Raw genomic sequence first — 20278 nt, forward strand, 5'->3', positions numbered from 1 at the left:
GATCGTTACATGACTAAACCAAATATGAATTCAGAAGCACCTCCAAGTCTAGTCTCACACTTGACGAATATATCAAGCAGTGCATTCCTTTATATACTCCAGTGGAAACTTGGGAGACGTGACGGGCGAACATGAAAACATGCGCGCTCAGAGCACCTGATTTATTTAAGGATGTAAACAATTCTTCCACCTTATACTGGAAAATTATCCCTTACATAGAAAATAGCATTTTAGTATAAATGCCTAAAAATCCCAAACATTGCTCACAACGGTCTGTGGTTATGTCTACAGCCTTTATAATATATTCTATTATCTATTTTTGCTGAAAGAGAAAAGAAATTTTGAAGAAAACGATTACGAAAAAGGGTCAAAATTAAGAGATTTCCGCGAACCAGTTTAAGATCAGTAATCAGAGAATTCATGTAGTAGAAAGGCAAATGCAGAATCTAATCGCGAACAAGGCACACTGGTGTCCACATCAAACCTGTCTTCCACAGCAAGCAGGTTGGTGAAGTCCTCGCTCCGAATTAACAGAAGCTACCTATTGTTAACAATCAACGTGCAGTCTATAAAGTTAAATGTAATCCAGTAAGCAACGCAGATTATGTCGAGCATTCAAAACACACGACCTTTACAAGAATGCATAAGAAAACACCAAATAATCAGCAATCGGCAGGAACATAGCAGAACATGGACTAACGAAGTCTTCCGTACAGGACAATCAACACTCTATTTTAATGAATTTTAGATCAAGGCCTGATTGTTTGCTTTTTGAGAGACTATTCAGTAAAGAACTGAACCGTGCATGAAAAGACTCAATTTCCCTTTTTACCTGAATCTTTGCGTCCAAATATTTTATTGTACCGCTTTAGTTATTTATCATTGTATTCGTTGTTTTCGTGTCTCTTAGAATATTTTAGTTTATATTTATATTCGTACCATTTTAATTCACTCAATGGACTTGACAATCACGTCAAGTAAACGTCGAAACGTTTTCATTAATTTAAAACCAAAATGGTTTCAAGTGTTTTTTTTTTTTTAATTTTATTGCAACGTTTTAAAGCCAATTTGAAAAGATTCTTTTTCTCGCTGAATCGTCAATGCTCTGCTCTTTTTCATACCAGCAAATATATTTGAAATGACTTTGGCTGTTTTTTCTCTTGCTGGAGGCAAAATTTCTTTAGAAACGTAATTAATGTCTTTGCCCATTGCCTCACAAATGCAGAGGGGCTAGGTTTTGTTAGAGCTGAGAGAGATGTTTAATAATTTTGAAACCTGTTTGGAGGTATTTTCTTTCTATGCCAACTTTTTATCCTATTAATAAAAGCTTTTCATCGTACTGATACAACGTTTGAATCCAGAATCTTGAAAACTAAAAATTTTCTTTCAATACAGGTCTAAAGGTCGACGCAATTTGTCCGTCTATGAAGCATTTGTTTTAGCAACCGTACCAGTTCAAAACGTGCAGAGAAGCGCGGGCGTCTAGGTACGGACATGTGCATGTGGAAAACACGCAAGATCGACAATATAAAGGAAGCACGCCTTATTTTGGCAAGTTAGTCAATTTGAAAATCTTAAAATCAAAAATCCGTTATTGAAAGGCATACCTTCTAACAGCAACCAGCATCAATGCGTCAAAGACAACGCTTGTTTGGGCTACAAGCCATAAAAACAATCAAGTCAAAATGACAAGTATTTTTAAGACGTAACGTGAAGTCTATTCACCCGGTTGACCTCCAACCAATCAAAAGTTTTGACTGAACATGACAAATCATCCGGCTTGTTTTATAACATTCTAAAATCGCAACTGAACTGGCATGAAGATCGTCAGTCTCAAAACGTTTTCCTGCTCACCAGAAGAAAATTACATAACATCTAAAGTTTCTTATTGGGTGTTTCTCAGTCAACGTACTCAGTAGTTTGTAGCCAGGCATGTATGTAAAATATCAAATCAAGATCGATTAAGAAGCAGCTGTGGTTAGCGAAAAGAAAATCGTTATAAATAGCTAATTATTTCGCCGAGAAGCTAACTTTGAATTGGACTAAAAGAGAATAGGTGTTGTTGCTAAGGTGTTGGCCGCAAAATTAAGGGAGTTACTACTTGGCTTCGGGATGTCCATAGCACATCCGGGCAGTCGTTTTCCAAAACTCTACTGTATTTTTGTTGTAAATTCATCAGCGGGAGGACGCATCTGGAAGTCATGAGAAAAGATACATCTAAAATAGAATGGCACCTATTACACTATCAGATGATGCATTATTAAACGAGCGAACCAATTCAAGGAAATCTCTCCCACTGAGGTTTGTATTTGCCTGAGGAGCTCAAAGGCCAACAAGCTGACAAGTGTATATCTCTCAGTAAGTGATCTGATGTCAGTTATAACAGAAATGTGTTACTTGACAGGAATACAGAAATTAATGGCTTGACACGGAAATAAGTTCTATGGAGACAGCGGGATTTCTCCATCCGTCCTTACCAGCTTGCAAGAATTTTTAAATCTTTCGACCACGACAATACCAAAGAGACACGAAACACCATACAGTAACTTCGTAAAACACCTGGTTAAAATCAACTTGAACTGCATCAAGCGGAAGGTAGCGAGAGAACATCAAAATATGTTCAAACAACGCCAGTAAGCTCATCATTAAACGAGAGATTTACTAAGCCTGTAGTTCAAATGCTAGGGTTTTACAAATGATTGCTGAGAACGGGCATCGTGACGTGGTTCACCAACACTGCTATGATGAAGGGAGTATATATGATGACACACTTGTTAAGATAGGCCACAGTATTGGAAACAGACAAAGATAACTATTATGACTGAACCCTTATTGATGCAAATTCTTTCTGCATTCAATTTCATAGCACCTATACGTTTTTAAAGCTTCATAACCTTGATTCTGTAATTTGCTTCGGGGTTTAATTCCCTGCTTTGACATTCTTCAATAGCTCATTGAAATAGATCTCTATCCCCACGGCTCTCCCGTAGTGGCGAGGTGTTTTCTGGAACAAATACTGCATAACTCAGAAATTGTAAAATACATCGAAGGTAATGAAAAATAGAGGTCAAGATTTGGAAAAATATCTACATCTTTTAAAATGAACTTTGAATGCCACTCTGCAGACAGTTTTTGTCATCGGGGTGAGTCTCACATTCCAACTGAGGACTACATAAACTTACATACAGAAACTTTATTAACGTACCTTTACATCTAGCCGATGGGGAAAAAAAACCTCTACTAATTGGGGACACAAAATATACATTTTACACACCGTTCACCGTGAGAGCAAACTTAATTTCATCATTTCGCTGTCTTTCATCATTTAACTGTATAGTAAGTTCAGTTCGAGTGCACGATATGATCCGCACTACGGAGAGAAGTTTCCTGTCCATAACCCGAACGATGGCACCGAATCTCCTACTGTTATCACTGTGACACTTTCTTTCGAACCCCTTAATTACCAACAATATAAATTGGAAACATTTCATATATTAATGTACTCAGCTTATAAATAAGGTACATATTATGCTACATGCATAGCAGAACTTTATGATGAATGAAAACCCAAAATTTGCCATATCTCCAGTTTTGGCTAATGCACCCTACTATCTGCGGTGAAAAGTGTAAACAGATTTGTTTGTGTCTCTTGATGACAAGTTTTGTTGCTACAAACGGCATCGCTGTAATACCCATTCTGCACTGCAGTTGTATTATTACCACCTTGGCCACCTTCCTCGTGCGGGACGTAATCAGGGTCACTTTCTCTTACGAGAGCGAAAATAGTGGGCATCTCAAGTTGCCCTGATTGCAGCTGTTTGTCAAGAACATCAGTCTCAGCCAAAGCGCTAACATCTCCCTGCATGTCAGTGAGGGGCAGAAGCACCTCTAGGCAACAAGAAATGGACCAACGAGGATTCCTGCGCCATTCCTTGAAGTACTGGTAAAGGTGCACCACATACTGAACTGTGAGTGGACAAGAAATCAAGAACAGTTTGCCTTTGAAGAAGATCGCCCCAATTGCAGTAAAATAGTATTAAGACAAAATACATTTTTTTAAAATCTAACAACCTACGTTAAGAGACCCTCTAACGGCCAAAGAGAAGTCAGTTTTTAGCCACATTTTATAAAAACTAGGTGGAAATTAGCTTTTTTCAGTAATTTTTGGATGAGACTTTTTGATTTACATCCCAAGTTTCGGCGATTTTAAATTTAGGAGAGAGAAGTATACCCTTCCTAGATACAAGCTCTAACCTAAGGGTTCAATTGGACGCCTTTCTATCGTAGTGATAAAGGGGTTTTTGGTGAACAAAGGGAAAGTGAAGTTAGTCTTTATTTCCACAGGGTGGCCCACTCAGCTCGAAGGCTGGTATCCATAGAGGCCCTGAAACAAAGTTATCAATCAAAAATATTTCAACATCTGGAAAGACTGGACTGTAACTTTGGGAAGCAAAATGGATCATGCACGATGTACTCGACCAAATTACTGTCTCACTGCTGCAGAAGTGCGCAAGAGTCACGCCAGTTTCAAAAACTTTTCATTTCACTTGTTCTAGTTAATCCAAATCAAAGCCAGGCCCTTATTATCACTTAACAACAACTGTAGAGCAAGGATCTATTTTAACGTATCATCTTACCAGCAACTAAACCGATCACCAAAGTATTTGCTCCAAGCACTAATGCCTTGAACAGGGCCGTGTCTGTGTAAGCATCTGTCGAGCCTGGGAGATTCTCGGCGGGTATTCTGCTGACAGCTCCGACGCCCAAGTTGACGATAGTAACAGACAGTGAAACTACCATCAATCGGTTCTCGACTACGTCTCGTATGGGACTGATAAAAGCAAATAGCATTCCGTACATCCCAGCGATTACCCATGCCAGACCAATGTAGGACCTGCTCTCTTGCCCCACTAGAATGAGACCCGATGTGAGGATTAGTTTTCGACACATTTCGACCAGTTCCCAAAACCAAGAACGAGGTTTGTAGTTTTCAAAAAGGAAGCGTAATCCTGCGATCATTTCCGCGCTAGCGTTTGGATTCTGCGATTTCTTGTCGCGTCCTGTAGCCATTATCATTCTTCGTTCTCTCCAAAGGGCAATGAATGAAGCAGCTGGAAGGATAATGATGTAGGCGGTGGAGATGTATCCCAAGATAAGTAAGTTGTCGTACTGTGGACCTTGGCATCGTACGCTGTAATCTGCTTTCAGGTATTTGAAACAAAGTTCCTCTTTCTCATCGCGGCAAAGTTTCCGACAAGCAAATGGGAGGACATTGGCTGTTTTTGTACAAGTGCTGAGATACGTAACGTACAAAATGAAAAACAGATTCCTGTACACAAGCTCTTTGGTCTGGGAGAGTCTACTTGACTTTTCTTCCTCGCCAATGTCGCTGTTTCTTAAGATGATGACTTTACGCACTCCGTACGCGGCGCCTGAAACACCAATGACAAGAGCATTTATGGCCATCATTGCAAACATGCTGCCAAACGCATTCACTCGAAATCCCGAAATTAAGCAGTCAATAGGTGCTATCTGAAGTACATTCATTTGGAGTATTTCGGAATATTGGGCGATAACTTCCATGGAATCTGGCCACTTAATGTAGGAGAACGCTTCCAACAAACCGTAAGTGACCTGATAAAATCCAATTACAATCTTAAGTTTAGAAAAGAACATGTCTATTAGAGTGCGCCCTTTGTCCTTCGTATCTTTTCTTTTGCTCGCTGACCACGCCAAGCCTACCACAATAATCATTAAAATGGCCACGACGATGGATAACTGTCCCAGTATCCACCTCTTTGATGGACATTTTTTGCAGGTTTGTAATTGCTTATAATGTCCTTTACTACAAACAGCACAGAGTGGACCTTCGTAGCCAATGTCGCAGGGAGAATCTAAGTCGCCTTTACAGGATTCCTCTCTTGGACACCTGTAAGGCGTAGGTATAGGATGAGGAAATTGCACATCATCAACACCTAGTGCTGGTAAGGTTGCCAAAAGATTTGTTATAAATTCTTTGTAACGATCTTTGTGCGTCGTATTACGCCATTCCCACCAGTAACCAGACTTTAAAGACGCATAATCATCTTGGCATTTCAGTCCACCTGAGCCACATTTTTCACATTTGTCGAACATATGTTTTCGATAAAATCCTGCCAAACATCTGCAACCACGATATCCAGCAAAGAAATCAGTATCTGTTCCTGTGGGAGAGACAAGACGAGCAATAAGAGTTTCAGGGAAGAAAACTGCATTTTATAGACAAATAAATATACCATGTCAGACACAAAAAAGGCTTGACCTTTTTGTTCTTTCTTCCACGTAAGGAAGAGAGAAGAGCACGAAAAAAGTGTAGATGGAAACACGAGTCTTGATTGCTCTGGTCACTCCTGAAGTACTTTATAACAGAGCAAAGCACGGTCAAGGCTTTTTATTTGCTTACATAAGAAAGCTTTTTATCTTTAAAAAATGACTTCGAACGAGTTTAACGCATGTGGCGCACCTATTATCGCCTTACAAATTGTACACGACAACATCAGCAACGTGGTTTCCACCAGAGACGCAGCTAGGGGGGATACTAGGGTGCCCGTGGTCCCTCTTTGTAAGCCTTTTTCAAGCAAACAACCTACAGTAGGTTGCAAAAACGACATGACAATCTGGTGAGTACCCTCACTTTGACCAGGTATAACCCCGCCCCCCCCCCCCCACCCCCCTTTGAAAAATCTTGGCTGCGCTCCTGTTTTCCACCCAGATGAGGGGGATGTAGCTTTACGCGCCTCAAAATGAGGAATCCGCTAAATAAATTATCCTACAAAAAAGATACTCTTAATCTTCGATAAAGTTAAACGAACGTTCTCGTACATAAACAAATACCACAAGAGCGCGCCGACAGTAAATTATAACAAAAAAAATATTGTATACCATGGGGACAAGACTTGCAATCTTGCGCTCGTGTTCCTGGTGCTTTGTCATAGGCAACAAATGAACCATTTGGACACTTCTTGCAGTTTTCAGCCACGTGGCCGAGATTGTCAGAATAAAATCCACCTGTAAAAGATTTGCAGTGTATCCTGAACTAAAGTGCAAGATAAAGCATACATAATTAAGGCACTCATTATGGAGGTTTTGTACTCGCGGTCTTGGCTGAAGAGTTAGGATGTATTCCAATAATCCTTCGTCCGTATGTATATTGGAGGTACGCAATTTGGACTCTGGAAATCTTATCCAGGCCTCGAGCTCTACCTATTAACCTGACTGGGTCTTACTCCGGTCTGCACTCACTATGGGCTCATTCTACTCCCATAAAACTCTGAAGACAAGCTCTAGATAATCCTAGTCATGCATGCAAGTTAACTGAAGAGTAACAGTAACCTGGAGAACACGGCGTGCATCCATCCTTTCCTTTAGATGTCGTGTTTGAGAACGTTCCAACTGGACATGGTAAAAAGGAATGATAAATGTCATCCGTAAAGTTGTTAGGTATCCTAGTGAATCCTGAAGCCATGATAGCGGAAATAAAAGCTCTACTTTCCCTCGAAAGTGGAGAATAGACTTTGATAACTTCCGTATCAGAATTGAGAGGATTCCTGGGAGAAATCATATCGAAATATAACAATTAACATTGACTTAAATCGATGAAAAATGTTTCTGGGCAACTTTCACCGAGGTTTCCATAGTAACTTAAAACTAGATTTAACAGGTAGCATCTCTTTGTATTTTGCATGTGGCGATATTCATGGAGCTGGTGCTAAGAACATTGCGTCATTGTGAAAGAATGTCAATGTCAGTAAATAATGTCGTCATTTCTCCTATCTCCCATATCTTTTCAGCCATAGTTTCCTGGACTATCATATCCCCAGAAATTTGTGACATATATAAATTGCCTAAGAAGAATATTGCATGCAAATATCAGCCATTTGGAAAAGCAAAATGTACCAAGTCGTGCAACACCGTTGCCTGGAATGGCGAATACTAAAGCTCTTGGCTATGTAAACGAAAAGGGAAACCATTTTCGATGGTAAAATTCATTAGTGCTCTTTAAACCCAAAATGCTTGATCAAGCGGTAACATCCCAATGTAACCGCTATTAAGGTTTATATCTGTGTCGATTTAAAAGAAATCTGTTGCTTTGTAATATAAACAATCTACTTGTTCCTGTCTAAAAAGAAAGACGTACAGATAAATTGTGCAGTTCTGGCCTAGGGAGCGATATTTCAGTGTTCCAGCTGTTCTATTCTTTATCACCCTGACAAAAAAAGTTTAAAAGCATCGCATAATCTGAGTATATATTCACTTTTAAAACGATTTTTATTAATTATCTTCACTAGAACCCAGAGGCGATATGGAATTTTCAGCCAGTCCATGCAGTGATTCGCAGTCAGTGCGATTCCCCTTTTAACTCAATCAATGCAAAAGGTAATCTCGTTCCCAGATCTCTTGTGGACGAAGCCGAAGGCGAGATCTGGCCAAATCCGATTTGCACCACGTGATCGGCTGTCAGGAATGTGACAGGCGAGGCAAGAGCGCATGCCCAAAATAAATTCCCAAAATGGTGGAACAGAAAGACTCAGAAGACTGACTCAGGCGCGTAGAATTTATAGGTTAAGCAACGTTGCAGTATTTTTATGTTAGCTTAGGGCCAGGCAGAGAATTAGAGTTTGTTTTGCGGGTTAAAGTTAGCTAGCAAATATTGTTAGCAGCATCCTTGCTCGTCGCTGTGGACGTTGCCCATGGACATGGCGGACATGTCAAACATTGAATTTGACCGCGCATTGAAGTTTTCCTTAACTGAACGCGGAACGCCTGATTTAAAGTTAAGAAACTAAACAGCTAGAGGCTTTGAGAGCAGTGGTGCAGTAAAAGAGAGATGTGCTAGCCGTCCTGCCAACAGGATATGGCAAGTCTTTAATATATCAACTTCTGCCGAGTATGTTTAACTTTTTTGGTATGGTGGAAAGTAATGCTCGATTGTAATTATTGTGTCACCATTGACCGCTTTGATGATGGACCAAGTTGAGAAAATTAAGAAGCAAGGACAGTTAGCAGCAATTATCCGGCTAAATGTTCTGAAGCGGACAAAGAGACAGGGATCGAAGTCCAAGGTGATTATGTGGAAAATGTGTTGTGCGGACGTGTTAGCATCGTGTTTGCCCATCCGGAAGTACTTATCAGTAGTAAGAAATACAGAGAAATGTTGTTATCTGATGTTTATCAAAAAAAGGTAGTCTGTGTTGTGGCTGACGAAGCTCACTGCATCGTGGACTCGTTAGTAATTGCCATTCAGTCATTTTGTGTTATGTAGAAATTTTATAAATTATTTTGTTCATTATTTCACATTTTATTAGTTAATTGAAGGTCCACATCAGCCTCACTGGCTGCTAATCTTTGTAACCTGCATTACTAAATAAAATGATGAGGATGAAACTTTTGTTGCACCTCGCCTCTCTCTGGTCTGAAATACTCAATATGTAAAGATGTTAAAGCAGTTGTCAATTTTATTGTATTGAATTAATAGAGAAAAAGTATAGACTGTGACTTTTTGTTTCAGTTTTAGTGTTTTGATCTCGATGTGGACAATATGTGATTTAATACATATTAGGGCTACATGTACAGGTATATTGTCCTAAGGTGGCGTCAAACACATAACCATGATTGCTTTCTACAAGTAATACATATCACATTGCTGCAATATACTCTAAAAAATAATTTCAGTTTGATTGTTAAACAATCACAGGCTGTGAACTACTTATGTAAATCTAGGAACATTTTGCCACAAAAACTACTTCCAGGAAGAAAAGAAAAATCTCCTATTTCTTGTGTTTTCCAGAATATATATTACCTTTCTTCATGATCAATATATCAACAGATACTTGTTGCAGTTGTCTGTTGCAGAAACTTATAGAAAACACAGTTTTAAGCATGCAAATTATTTCAGTGTGTCTTCTAATTACAACAATGAACAAATTTTTGCAGAACACCTGCCAAAAGTAATCTTGTTTCCTCATTTCATCATAATGTCAGGATGTTTTGAACATGACGTGCACCAAATAAATGATCTATTGTTAAGATGGATTTTGTATATTTACTCACATCTAATAGGACTCAAAATGTTGGTTTTTGGTAAAAGGTAAAGGTATTGGCAAGAGGGACAATTAAAGACTTAGGGGAATTCGAATTTATGAAAACTGGAAGTTGAGGTTACATGAAAAATAATTATGGAGAAAATTATAAACCAGACGAATTTCACTCATTCTCTCCTGAAGTAAATCATAATGATGCCTTCACTCTCTTTATAATCCCCTGGGGGAAGTAAGTGATACATGCATTATGCTCAATTGAAAGCACACTTTTGTTTCAGCCTGACCACTAGCGAGTAGTACTGTATTGATATGTTGAACAAGATTCAGTTCCCTGTTGTACTGATTCAGTAACATAGAATAAATTGATCCAATTGGAGGAATCTGCTTTACTCCCCTCCTTTGGACATTTTGCCCCTCCCTCCTACAGCAAACGGCTGTTATTACGTCCAAAAGAGTTGGGCTCCCTTTGGCTTCTGTAAGTATTATCTCCCAGCTGAAGTCTCTCATAGTCCCGAAGGACTTATCTCGTAGTACAGATGGTAGATGACCCCGTGTGTATTTTTCTGCATTCTCGCATTCTTCAAGGATTTCTTCCAAGTGTAATCGCTTCAGGTAGTTCCTCACTTCTAGAATGAGCCAAACAGATGAAGCGATTACACTTGGTAGCCTCAACGAAACAGCCACATTGAGTAGTTTGACGTTGATTGTCTCAACAAGTTTGTTACTTGCCTCTTTTCAACTGAAAAAAATCAAAGCGAAACGTAAACACCATGCGGACCTCTTAGGAAACAGCACACTTACGAAAATCAATATTTCTACAGTTATCTTGGTTATAGCAAAGTAAATATCGACCAGTTCCAAAAATAATACTCCAGAAGCACTTCTCTTGTATTTCTCGCATAAAAAAAGCAATGTTCACACAGCTTTATGAGTGAGTTCGCCGGAGGGAGACATGCAAGATGAAATTACGTGAGCTGAACATAACAAAAGTCTTTGGCAATTTACGCGGAATTCACGAAGTTCCATGGACAGTTTCTGACATTTTTTACATATCTAACGGCCTAAATAATCTATTGGAAACTCTTTTAACAGGATAAGCTCGAGCAAATGTTTTTTTTTTAATTGTTTTCCGCACTGCGTTCGCCAGATATTCGTCAAATTTTCATGCCCTCGAACAAACACATGGATCGCGCGAAAGAAAGGAAATCCGTACAACTTACCTCTGGATTGTTCAATCCCGAATTGTAAATTACTTCCAAATCTCTCCTCCTCTCGTCTTTTCTTATCTACTTTTCTTTTTCACCAATCGCGGAAGTTTCCAGACTAAAACGTGAGTTTGAAGAAAGCTGCGGGGTTGTTTCAGTTCCACCATTGATCGCGGGGCTGATATTTCTGCTACTTGAAAACTCAAATAACTCTGATCAACGCAAAAAGCGCAGTTTGCTTCTTTCTTAACCGGCCCGATTTTGCAACTTGCAGTTGAAGGGGAACTTGACTTTTCTTTTTCATCATGGAATAACGCTTTCCCGGACTAATTTTGCGTGTTAATGCGACTCTCTTTTTGCCTTTGCGCGTAACAAGGCGAGGTAAAAGGGCTTGATTTTGGTGAGCTCCGAGTCCGCTTGACTTTCTCTCCTCCTTTCCCAAGATTTATCAGCGTTGTGGCACATCTCGTTTGAAATGGAAGCAGCTTGTCTCGCAGATTTAACAGTGTTCGGTAACAGTTCCTGCACAGGTGCTTAGGAAAACAATCGTCCTCCTGTACTCTCACTTTTGCAAAATCGCTTATCAAGCGCTGTAATTTTACGGGTTTTTTTGTAATCCGAAAAAATCGTGAACCTCTGGTTGGTATTTGTTGTGTTGCCGTAAAGACGGCACAAGTTTTTGTCAAATGTTGCAAATTCCCCTGACGGCGCCATATTTGTAACATTGACCCATTCAAGTTTGTCGCGGAAAACCGTGTAAATGTTCAAAGAAGGGATTGGACAGGAATCAAACTGAGCAGCCAATCAAGAAAAAGAAATTTTCCTACTTGGCCAGATCTCGCCTTCGGCTTCGTCCACAAGAGATCTGGGAACGAGATTATGCAAAAGGTAAAACAACTGGTAATTGTTGCTTTTTTTTTGGTTTGCAAGAAGTATATAGTTGTAGTGTTACAACATGCCATAGCGTCACAAAAACTAGTTTATTCTATCCGGTTTTTTCTTTAGGAGGAAAGACAGTTGGTATATATATCATTGCTGTTTGAATCAGTTTCTCATGAATGGGATACATTACAGTCTAGAATCTAGACCACGAAGGCCTGTGAAGGAATCGACGCTCAATATCTTCAGCTTCGTCCGTAGCAAATATCTGTCAGAGAAAAAAATAAACTTTCCATAGGGAAAAAGTGAAAAGCAATGAGCAATCATGGAAGTAAGTCATTTACTGATAAGCCTGATACAAATTTATCGAGGGTGGTTGAAACCGAATTATCAATGCTAAGACGAAATCTATTTCTCATGCAAACTCACGTTACCATTCCCCATGAATAGTACAATTATTGAGGCAAAATGAATGCCAAAATATGAAATCCCATTCACGGTACATGAATGTCTTTATAGGGTTGTTTCGGATTGCTGGCAAAAGACAAAGATCTAATGATCTATTTTATTTTTAAATAAAATCCTAACTTACATATTTAAACTGCCGCCACCGTAAATCATAAATGCCTCCCGTTCAATTGTCTTTATTGGGTTGTCTGAAAGCATTCTTGTAACAAAGAAAACAGACAGATGATTATCTAGCCATTTGTTCCAATCTCTAAGACCTCTTGCAAGACACTAACATCAAAATTTGTCATTTGATAGTGGACTTTGCCAGAAGACCAAAACCTCCTTCCTTCATTGGAATAACACAACGCTTTCCGATGAACAGAGGAAGAAACAACCGCATGTACATCAAGACCGTATGTATACTGTATATGGTTGTCTAAACAACGAGGTTTCATTTTTGGAAATCTCTCCAGAAAAAGAAACATTTTGACATCGTTTATACGGTTTCGAATGGGCAAATATTTCAAAAAAAGTGATAAAAAACAGTTTATGTTAAAGATATCGTGGGAAGATGATATTACACGGCGGTGCGAAGATATGAATTTTATTTCGAGTGGTAAAACCAATATTGTGCGAACGAGCACAGGAGTGAGTAGCATATTGTTTTTAACAAGAGAAAGTAAAATTTATAACCTTAAGCCACCGTGTAATTTTTTTATTATTATTATTGTTATATAGCCCGACAAACTGACTGTTTGCACAAACAACAGTGAAAAGCGGGAAGTGACATCATGAATATCTTTACTAGTAAGGACATGGAAAATACACCATTCGGATCCCAGAGGTAGTTTCGTATGGATTTTACGGGTGGGGTATTCATGTTCAGTAAAACACTCGTCTCTCTATAATAAGTTTATTCCTAAATATTTTCCCGTTTACCCCTTTTGTTGGGTGAAAAAAATTTAGGATCATCTAAGAAATTATACTTTTTGGACTATCGTTGGAGATGCAAGCCACCATTTAATATTTTTGGAAGTTTAAAAAAAAAATCAATCAGTAGTTGCGCAGCTTCTATGCTAGCAAAAGTTTGGCGCCTTTCATTTGTAACAGATAGAATCTCAACTGGCATAGGCTTGCCAGTTGCTATTTACAAATCATATATTTGCGTTTGAAGGGGGATTGAAACCCGGGATCTCCGAATGTCACTTTCACCAGCCTAATAGTCACCAGACCACGTCGCCTCCTCAACTTACATTACTGCAAGCTCCTCTAGATTAAAGAATGCTCGATGTGGAATTATCTCAAGTTGGTTGGCGCTCAGAAATCTAAATTTAAAGGGAAAATTAAATTAAGGAGGTAAAGTTTATTGCATTGTTGGTAACAAAAAGAAAAAGCTAATCCACACATTCACAAAAACTCACAGGTATCTAAGATTGGTCAGGATGGCAAACGTTTCGTTCGATATGGAGGTTATGATGTTATTCCGCAAAAATCTAGCAACCAAGATTTAAAACTGGTTACTTAACAATAGTACTACTGCTACACTGTTACTTATCATATTACTACATGATTTACCCAGGAGATCTAGAGCTGCAACTGGGCCTGACATCTGCCATTTGGGCGGGTCACACCATGCGTATCTTAATTATTTTGTCTTGATGTGATTTCCAAGAATTAATCGAAAATGCTCTATCTTGATGGCCTAGAAAGCATGATAATACGGCCATCGCCCGTTTATGAGCAAGTTATGGCAAGCTAGACATCGCACGAAACCATAGAGAAGTTTTCATGCGAGTTTCGATAGCGATTCGCATTTGTGTTGGCTTTACGTTTCTACGAATAGTGATTGGTTTAACCAATTACAAGTTAAACCAAAACCATGACTCGGTGACACATCTTTTCCCACGTTTCTTGTCAGCTACAAGTATTTGCTTCGAGTTACGTTTTGATTGGTTCACTGGATTGTGGATGCCCTTTGTGATTGGCCAGACTGATTACTTTTGGTTTTGGTTTTATGACACTTCATTGAAAATTGCTCTAGCAACACTCAAAGACACTCGCGGCCTTAGCTTTAAGTACTTGCAGCTCAAAATGATATATTGTGACTAGTTTGAGAATCGTCTGTTATGTTATGCAATTTAAGCTAATTTAGGTAAGTCTTGATTTTCAGGCAAGTCGTTTCGGTGAAAAAATAAATTACTTAACGACTAACTTAACCCTCGGAAGTGCAGGGGGGGTGCCACCTCCACCCCATAAGGTTTTTTCAAATTTTTGAAAAGACGGTTTACTATAAGGGGCTGAAACTTTCAGTAGCTGTTCACCCATCTTCCGCACAAATTTTGATATGTCAACTGTGTGTCTGTCATTTTGACTTTGCCATGGCAACCGCAAGTTTTATGTAGGTTTAGCCAAAAATCAATTTTTTGACATCATTCTGTAGTTTTTTCCAGTTTTCTTCATCAAATTGCAGAAATTTACGAATTTGTACATTTCATAAGCATTCTGACTTGATTTTAAATTAATTTCAGTTATTTCCTGAATTTTTAAGAAAATAGTAAAATCCAAGATGGCGGATCAAATGACGTCATATGACGTCATTACCAACAAAAAATGGTATCAACTTGTAGAGGAAGCTCAGGGCTATCTAATCAATGTAAATTTATTTCGCTGTGCCTTAACAGGACGAAAACACAAGGGGGTATTCCATCAACCCTCCTCCTTGTACAACGTTGGGGCACGAGTTAGCTTGTACGTCCAAGGGTTAACAAACTTTGTTCTACAAGTCACTCTAATTTGCGATACTTACAGATATCTTAACCTCCACGTACAACAGAACAAGTTCTTCGGTAAGGTGTTAATTCTGTTATAGGAAAGATCTCTAAAGATATAATACGTGTATATTTTAGTTTATGAGAATTAGAAGTAGTGATGGTACAAGTTGGTCTTCCATCTTAGAAAGAGTAGCAAAAGAAGACTGAAGAGACCTGGAGAAGGCTCTACCTGCATGTTTCAAGAACAGGCTTTCAAATCATTGTTCCTTTCAACTTAAGGATTATTATTACAATTTCTCAGGTAAACGTACAAGCGACTTAGTTTAGCATTGTTAAAAAATAACTTGGCAGGTAAGTTTTGTATGTTGTTTGAAGACAGGTACCTGAAAAAAAAAAACAGCCAAAGAGTTAATATATGCAGAATAAATTACACAACCAAGACAGGTTGGGGAGCTGAACATAAATCTGTTGATAAAAACTGAACCCAACAGAAAAGGTAACTATTTTAAATTCGGAGCGCAACAGTTCATTTGAGTTAGGTAAAAATGAAAACTACGCCGATGATCACATTATAAAACTGAATGGAATAAACATGGAATATTATTCACGCCATGTAGAGTTTTGACTGACGCTCATTTATTGTCGTTAGAATTTTCAGATTTAGTTTTTCAATAGACTAACCGTTAGTTAGTACAGGTAATCCTACGGTTTTGAGTACAATTTGGAATTATTTTACACGAGTAAGTTTTTTCAAAAAGCTTTTTGCACTGCTCTCAGCCAATCTGAATCGAGTACTTTTTTCATGTATATTGTTATATAAGTGATGATTCAATAACAGATAATTTGTATAGACGTACAGAGTGGCTAAATCTGAATGAATGGAAAACATATCCGCGGTTAGGTCTTGAATGTTGTTTGAAGATGCGTCCCTGAAAGACAAATCACAACGTTAGCGTCAACGACATCCGCTTCGTTTTTGCCTCTCTCTCTCTCTCTCTCTTTTTTTCTTTTCTGTTTTTTTTTCTTTAGCCATACAAGCCACACAAGACTTTTATAAAGCAAAATAGTTATGATCCCAACCTCAACTTTCGTGCACATGAACTGGGGCAAGTCAGTGTTAGCAGGATAATTTTGTATAGCTTGAAATGAGGTAATATGTAGGTCAAGAAAGATGTCGACATCATGGAAGGACCTTGAAAAAACGGTTTGAGTTTCTTCCTATTTGAGATGTCACTGGTTTATTGTTAGATACTTTTCGAACTTTACTAGTACATGTCCATTTTTTATTTAAGTTTCAAAGAAATGCTGGGCTTTGATAAAACTGATAAATTTCGTGACGAAATCTCATAATTTATTTTCACATTTACTTATTTATTATTGTAATTAATAAATTTGATAAATTTATTGGTTTCTTTTTCCTTTTCCATTGCAGTGAAGCCTTTCAATGTCCTTTGTAGTATCCCGCCAGGACTAACTTTAGATAGAAACGGACAAGCAATATATTGCCATTTCTTTGCTAATTTCTTGCGGGAGAACTTGACCCAAAGTAAGTCCTACATATCTGGCCATTTTTGCAGCGCCCAGTGTGCCAGCAAAATGTTAATTAACAGGATTAAAAATTGTTCGCTACCGGAAAGATAAACGTGAAGTAATCACCAATATTTTAAAAGCAGGGGTGACCAAAGTCACTTTTAATTACGTTTACGTTTCTCTTAAAAATGTAATTGTAAAATTAGCATTTTAAAAACTAACTGAAGCATGGTAATTTTATCTACAGATCATTCCGAAGCATTCTCGGCATTTACATCAAACATACAGTGTTATCAGTTTTGTTAGAGGGCGAAGTACATCTGCAGTAATGTTCCGAATGCTGTTTGAGGCCAGGTGTCTGAAAACAAATAAACAACAGTTGAAAAGGAGAAAACCACTTTAGTTATTGCAATGGATAATGTACCCTTTCGTAAAATATGTAATCCAGAATATGTTTTTCATATCACGGGCGCGGGACAGAGTGAAGTCTCCTTCCCAAACTCATTAATAATTCATCAAGTTTAATCTGATCTGAAGTAGCATAGACTTTTACGATTTTAATTCTCCGTTTTCTCCTTAGTTTCCACCTCGAAGCGACATGCGTCCTGCACACTACTAGATGATGAAAATACGTGATGAAAATTCCGTCTTTCAACTTTATTCGCCGAATGTAAGATTCATCAGCTCTTCTCCGTAATAGCATGTTTAACAAATGAGATAGTATCCATTCTTAGAAACGATATACATTATTAAACCATTCGTAAACGTTGTTATAAATGCATTTTGCTGTGTCTGCCCTTATTCAATAAAATGATTTGATTAATTAATCGATGACTGATTGATCAAACCATTGATTGCCTGCTTAAAATAATTTGTTGATAAACAGCACCTACTCTTATGTTCTTTAATTTGCGACTTACAAAGTGCGCACTTGAGTGAGAGGAGCAAGTACATTTTCAGAAATGTTTACTATATTGTTTGAAGTCAGGTTTCTGAAAAAGGAAAGAGAATTCGATAAATGTTGTTAATTATAACATAGTTTCTTATTTCAAGCTAACGCTATGTTAAAAGAATTGTCATCGCTAGAAGCCAATTAAGTTGCGTTTTTGCCCCCAAAAAAATATGTTAAGATCAATATAGCGATGTACGTTTTAGGTCCTTCTTAGATTAGGTAAGTACTGTAAACACCATATTTTTTGCTGCAATAATTTCTTCGGGAAGCTTCTTCTTGTTGTAACTTACAGTTCATTTAAATTCGTTAGAGCAGAAAACACTGCGTCAGGCAAGGCTGAGATAGCGTTAGAAGAAACATCCCTAGCGAAATGATAACAATAGTCATTCAGTACATAAAAAAGCATTATTGTGAGTGGCATTACCAAGATATCAAAGCATATTTCCCTCAATCGAATCACGAAGGCACGCTCTAAAATACTTTGGGCTCCTTTCCTTTCCTTTTAACATTATTTTGCAAGTTGAAGCTTCCCATTAACTGTAACTCTGGTATGTCTGTACATATTTCAATAATGCTGTAAAAAATATCCCAAGCTTACCCTAATGACCATAGAATATAACTATTACAAATAAAATACAGAGTAGAGTCAATATCAAACTTTGCCTGAGTGTTTTCTTCTCGTATGCATAAATTAAAACTGCTAATGTTAATTTTATCTAAAAACTCCAGCATCTTTTGGCAATAAGTATTCCTAAAGCTACTTCGTGGTGACATAAATAACTGTTCTTATTCTTTTTTTTTTTTTTTTTTTTTTCCGCTTCTTCTTGGAATGACTTCAGAGCTAAGAACACAATTTCTCATTCGCCACTTTTTTAAAGCTACTCGTTCGTTGGTCATAGAAAAGTGAGACCAGCTGTACTCAGGTAACTCGCTTAATCTTAAAAATTACAATTTCCTCGATTGTGATTGGTTTAAAAAAACTTCTATTTTCCACTAATTCAGTTGCCAAGTTGTTATCGGACAGTTTGTTATTGGGCAGTTTGTTATCGGACAGTTCAATAAGCCAATCACATTCAAAGTTGTAGTTGAAATCAACCAATCACATTCAAAGTTGTAGTTACGTGCGCGCGTGCACGCGCTTGCTTTTGTGTTTTTGGTGCCTAATTGCCGGTAGGAGGCACGGTGGCCTTAGAGTGTTTACATCTCCTTTGTAGGTATTTTAATGCAAATTTTCCCTTTCTTTCATAACTTGGCTATTCTTCTTTTCTCGGAAATTGTAATTTTCATGATTAATTGGTAATAAGACTTCGTGTCGTCCAATTGGGTCTGTAATCATACTCGTGATAAACAAATCGGACTCCCGCTGCGCGGTCGTCCGATTTTGTTATCACTCTTATGATAACCGACCGAAGAAGCACATTTTTCCACTTACAAAAAGACCACATTTGTCAACGTAGCAAATACTCTGTCAGGTAAGACTCTGATAGCGTTTGAAGCCAAACTCCTGGAAGTTCAATTAACTGTTTCATTAGTGATTAATCAAGCCTAGTTAGTGCAAATAAATGCACTTTTACCTATCTTCTTATATCACACAATGTAATTATTTGATATCTATGCAATTTTCAAATTCAGTTCTTTTGTTGGTTTGGGGGCGAAGTACATACATGCATACCTGCACCTTGGCACTGTGAAGAAGTAATGAATCCCCAGGAAATATATATAACATAAAATGTACTTTCAGATTAAAAGATATACTTTGTATGAGAGTAACTGCGTTAGCGCATTGCCATCTTTGAACAACGGCATTCCAATTGTATAACAGCTTTAAAAGCTATAATCATTTTCGACAAATCAACACAAAATTAAAATTATTTTAAGTTTTCAGATCTGTTCACTTACAGTCTCCACAAAGCTGTTAATGTGGTAAAGACCCCATCGGGTAGAAATGTGATAGCGTTTGACGTCAACAATCTGTGAAATAAATTGAAATTTCATTCACGTTTTTTCTTTGGCATATTCCATCATTCAGAGGTCTACAAGAAAGCAATCTAACGATTAGTGATCTCAAATGAAACCAAACCCACTTACAACGAAAATATATCCCATTCTCTGCAAAAAATGTCTTGTATATTTTTTTTCAATATAATGAACGGCGATATTTCTTTTAGTGAGTTGCTCCATTGCTTTTTGCGCATACAGCAACCAACATGTCTGGTTCTATCGAAATCAGCAAACTGAAAATAATATATGAGGAACAGTACTCTTTAAAACTGGTAGAGACATTGCTCAAGTGGCTAGAAATTCCTTTAATTATTAGCTTTTCCATCCACTCGAGGGTACATATTCTGTGGCGAAAATTTCTTTCACTTTCCCCAGCCCCTTCTCTTCTTCTTCTTCCAGCAATACTTTGTG

At 38.0% G+C, this 20278-nt stretch overlaps 1 protein-coding gene across 1 annotated transcript; it reads right to left on the reverse strand.

The window, feature by feature from the left end:
• Window positions 1-2458: 2458 nt before the first annotated feature.
• On the reverse strand, window positions 2459-6135 carry LOC145493026 (uncharacterized). The gene is made up of 2 exons (XM_081472432.1): window positions 4638-6135; window positions 2459-3966 (listed from the first exon to the last, which is right to left on the reverse strand). The coding sequence occupies exons 1-2, from the start codon at window positions 6133-6135 to the stop codon at window positions 3596-3598; spliced, it is 1869 nt and encodes a 622-aa protein (XP_081328558.1). The 3' UTR covers window positions 2459-3595.
• Window positions 6136-20278: the final 14143 nt, after the last annotated feature.

Source organism: Orbicella franksi, chromosome 7 (assembly GCF_964199315.1).
Source record: "Orbicella franksi chromosome 7, jaOrbFran1.1, whole genome shotgun sequence".
In the NCBI taxonomy this organism is placed as follows: domain Eukaryota; kingdom Metazoa; phylum Cnidaria; class Anthozoa; order Scleractinia; family Merulinidae; genus Orbicella; species Orbicella franksi.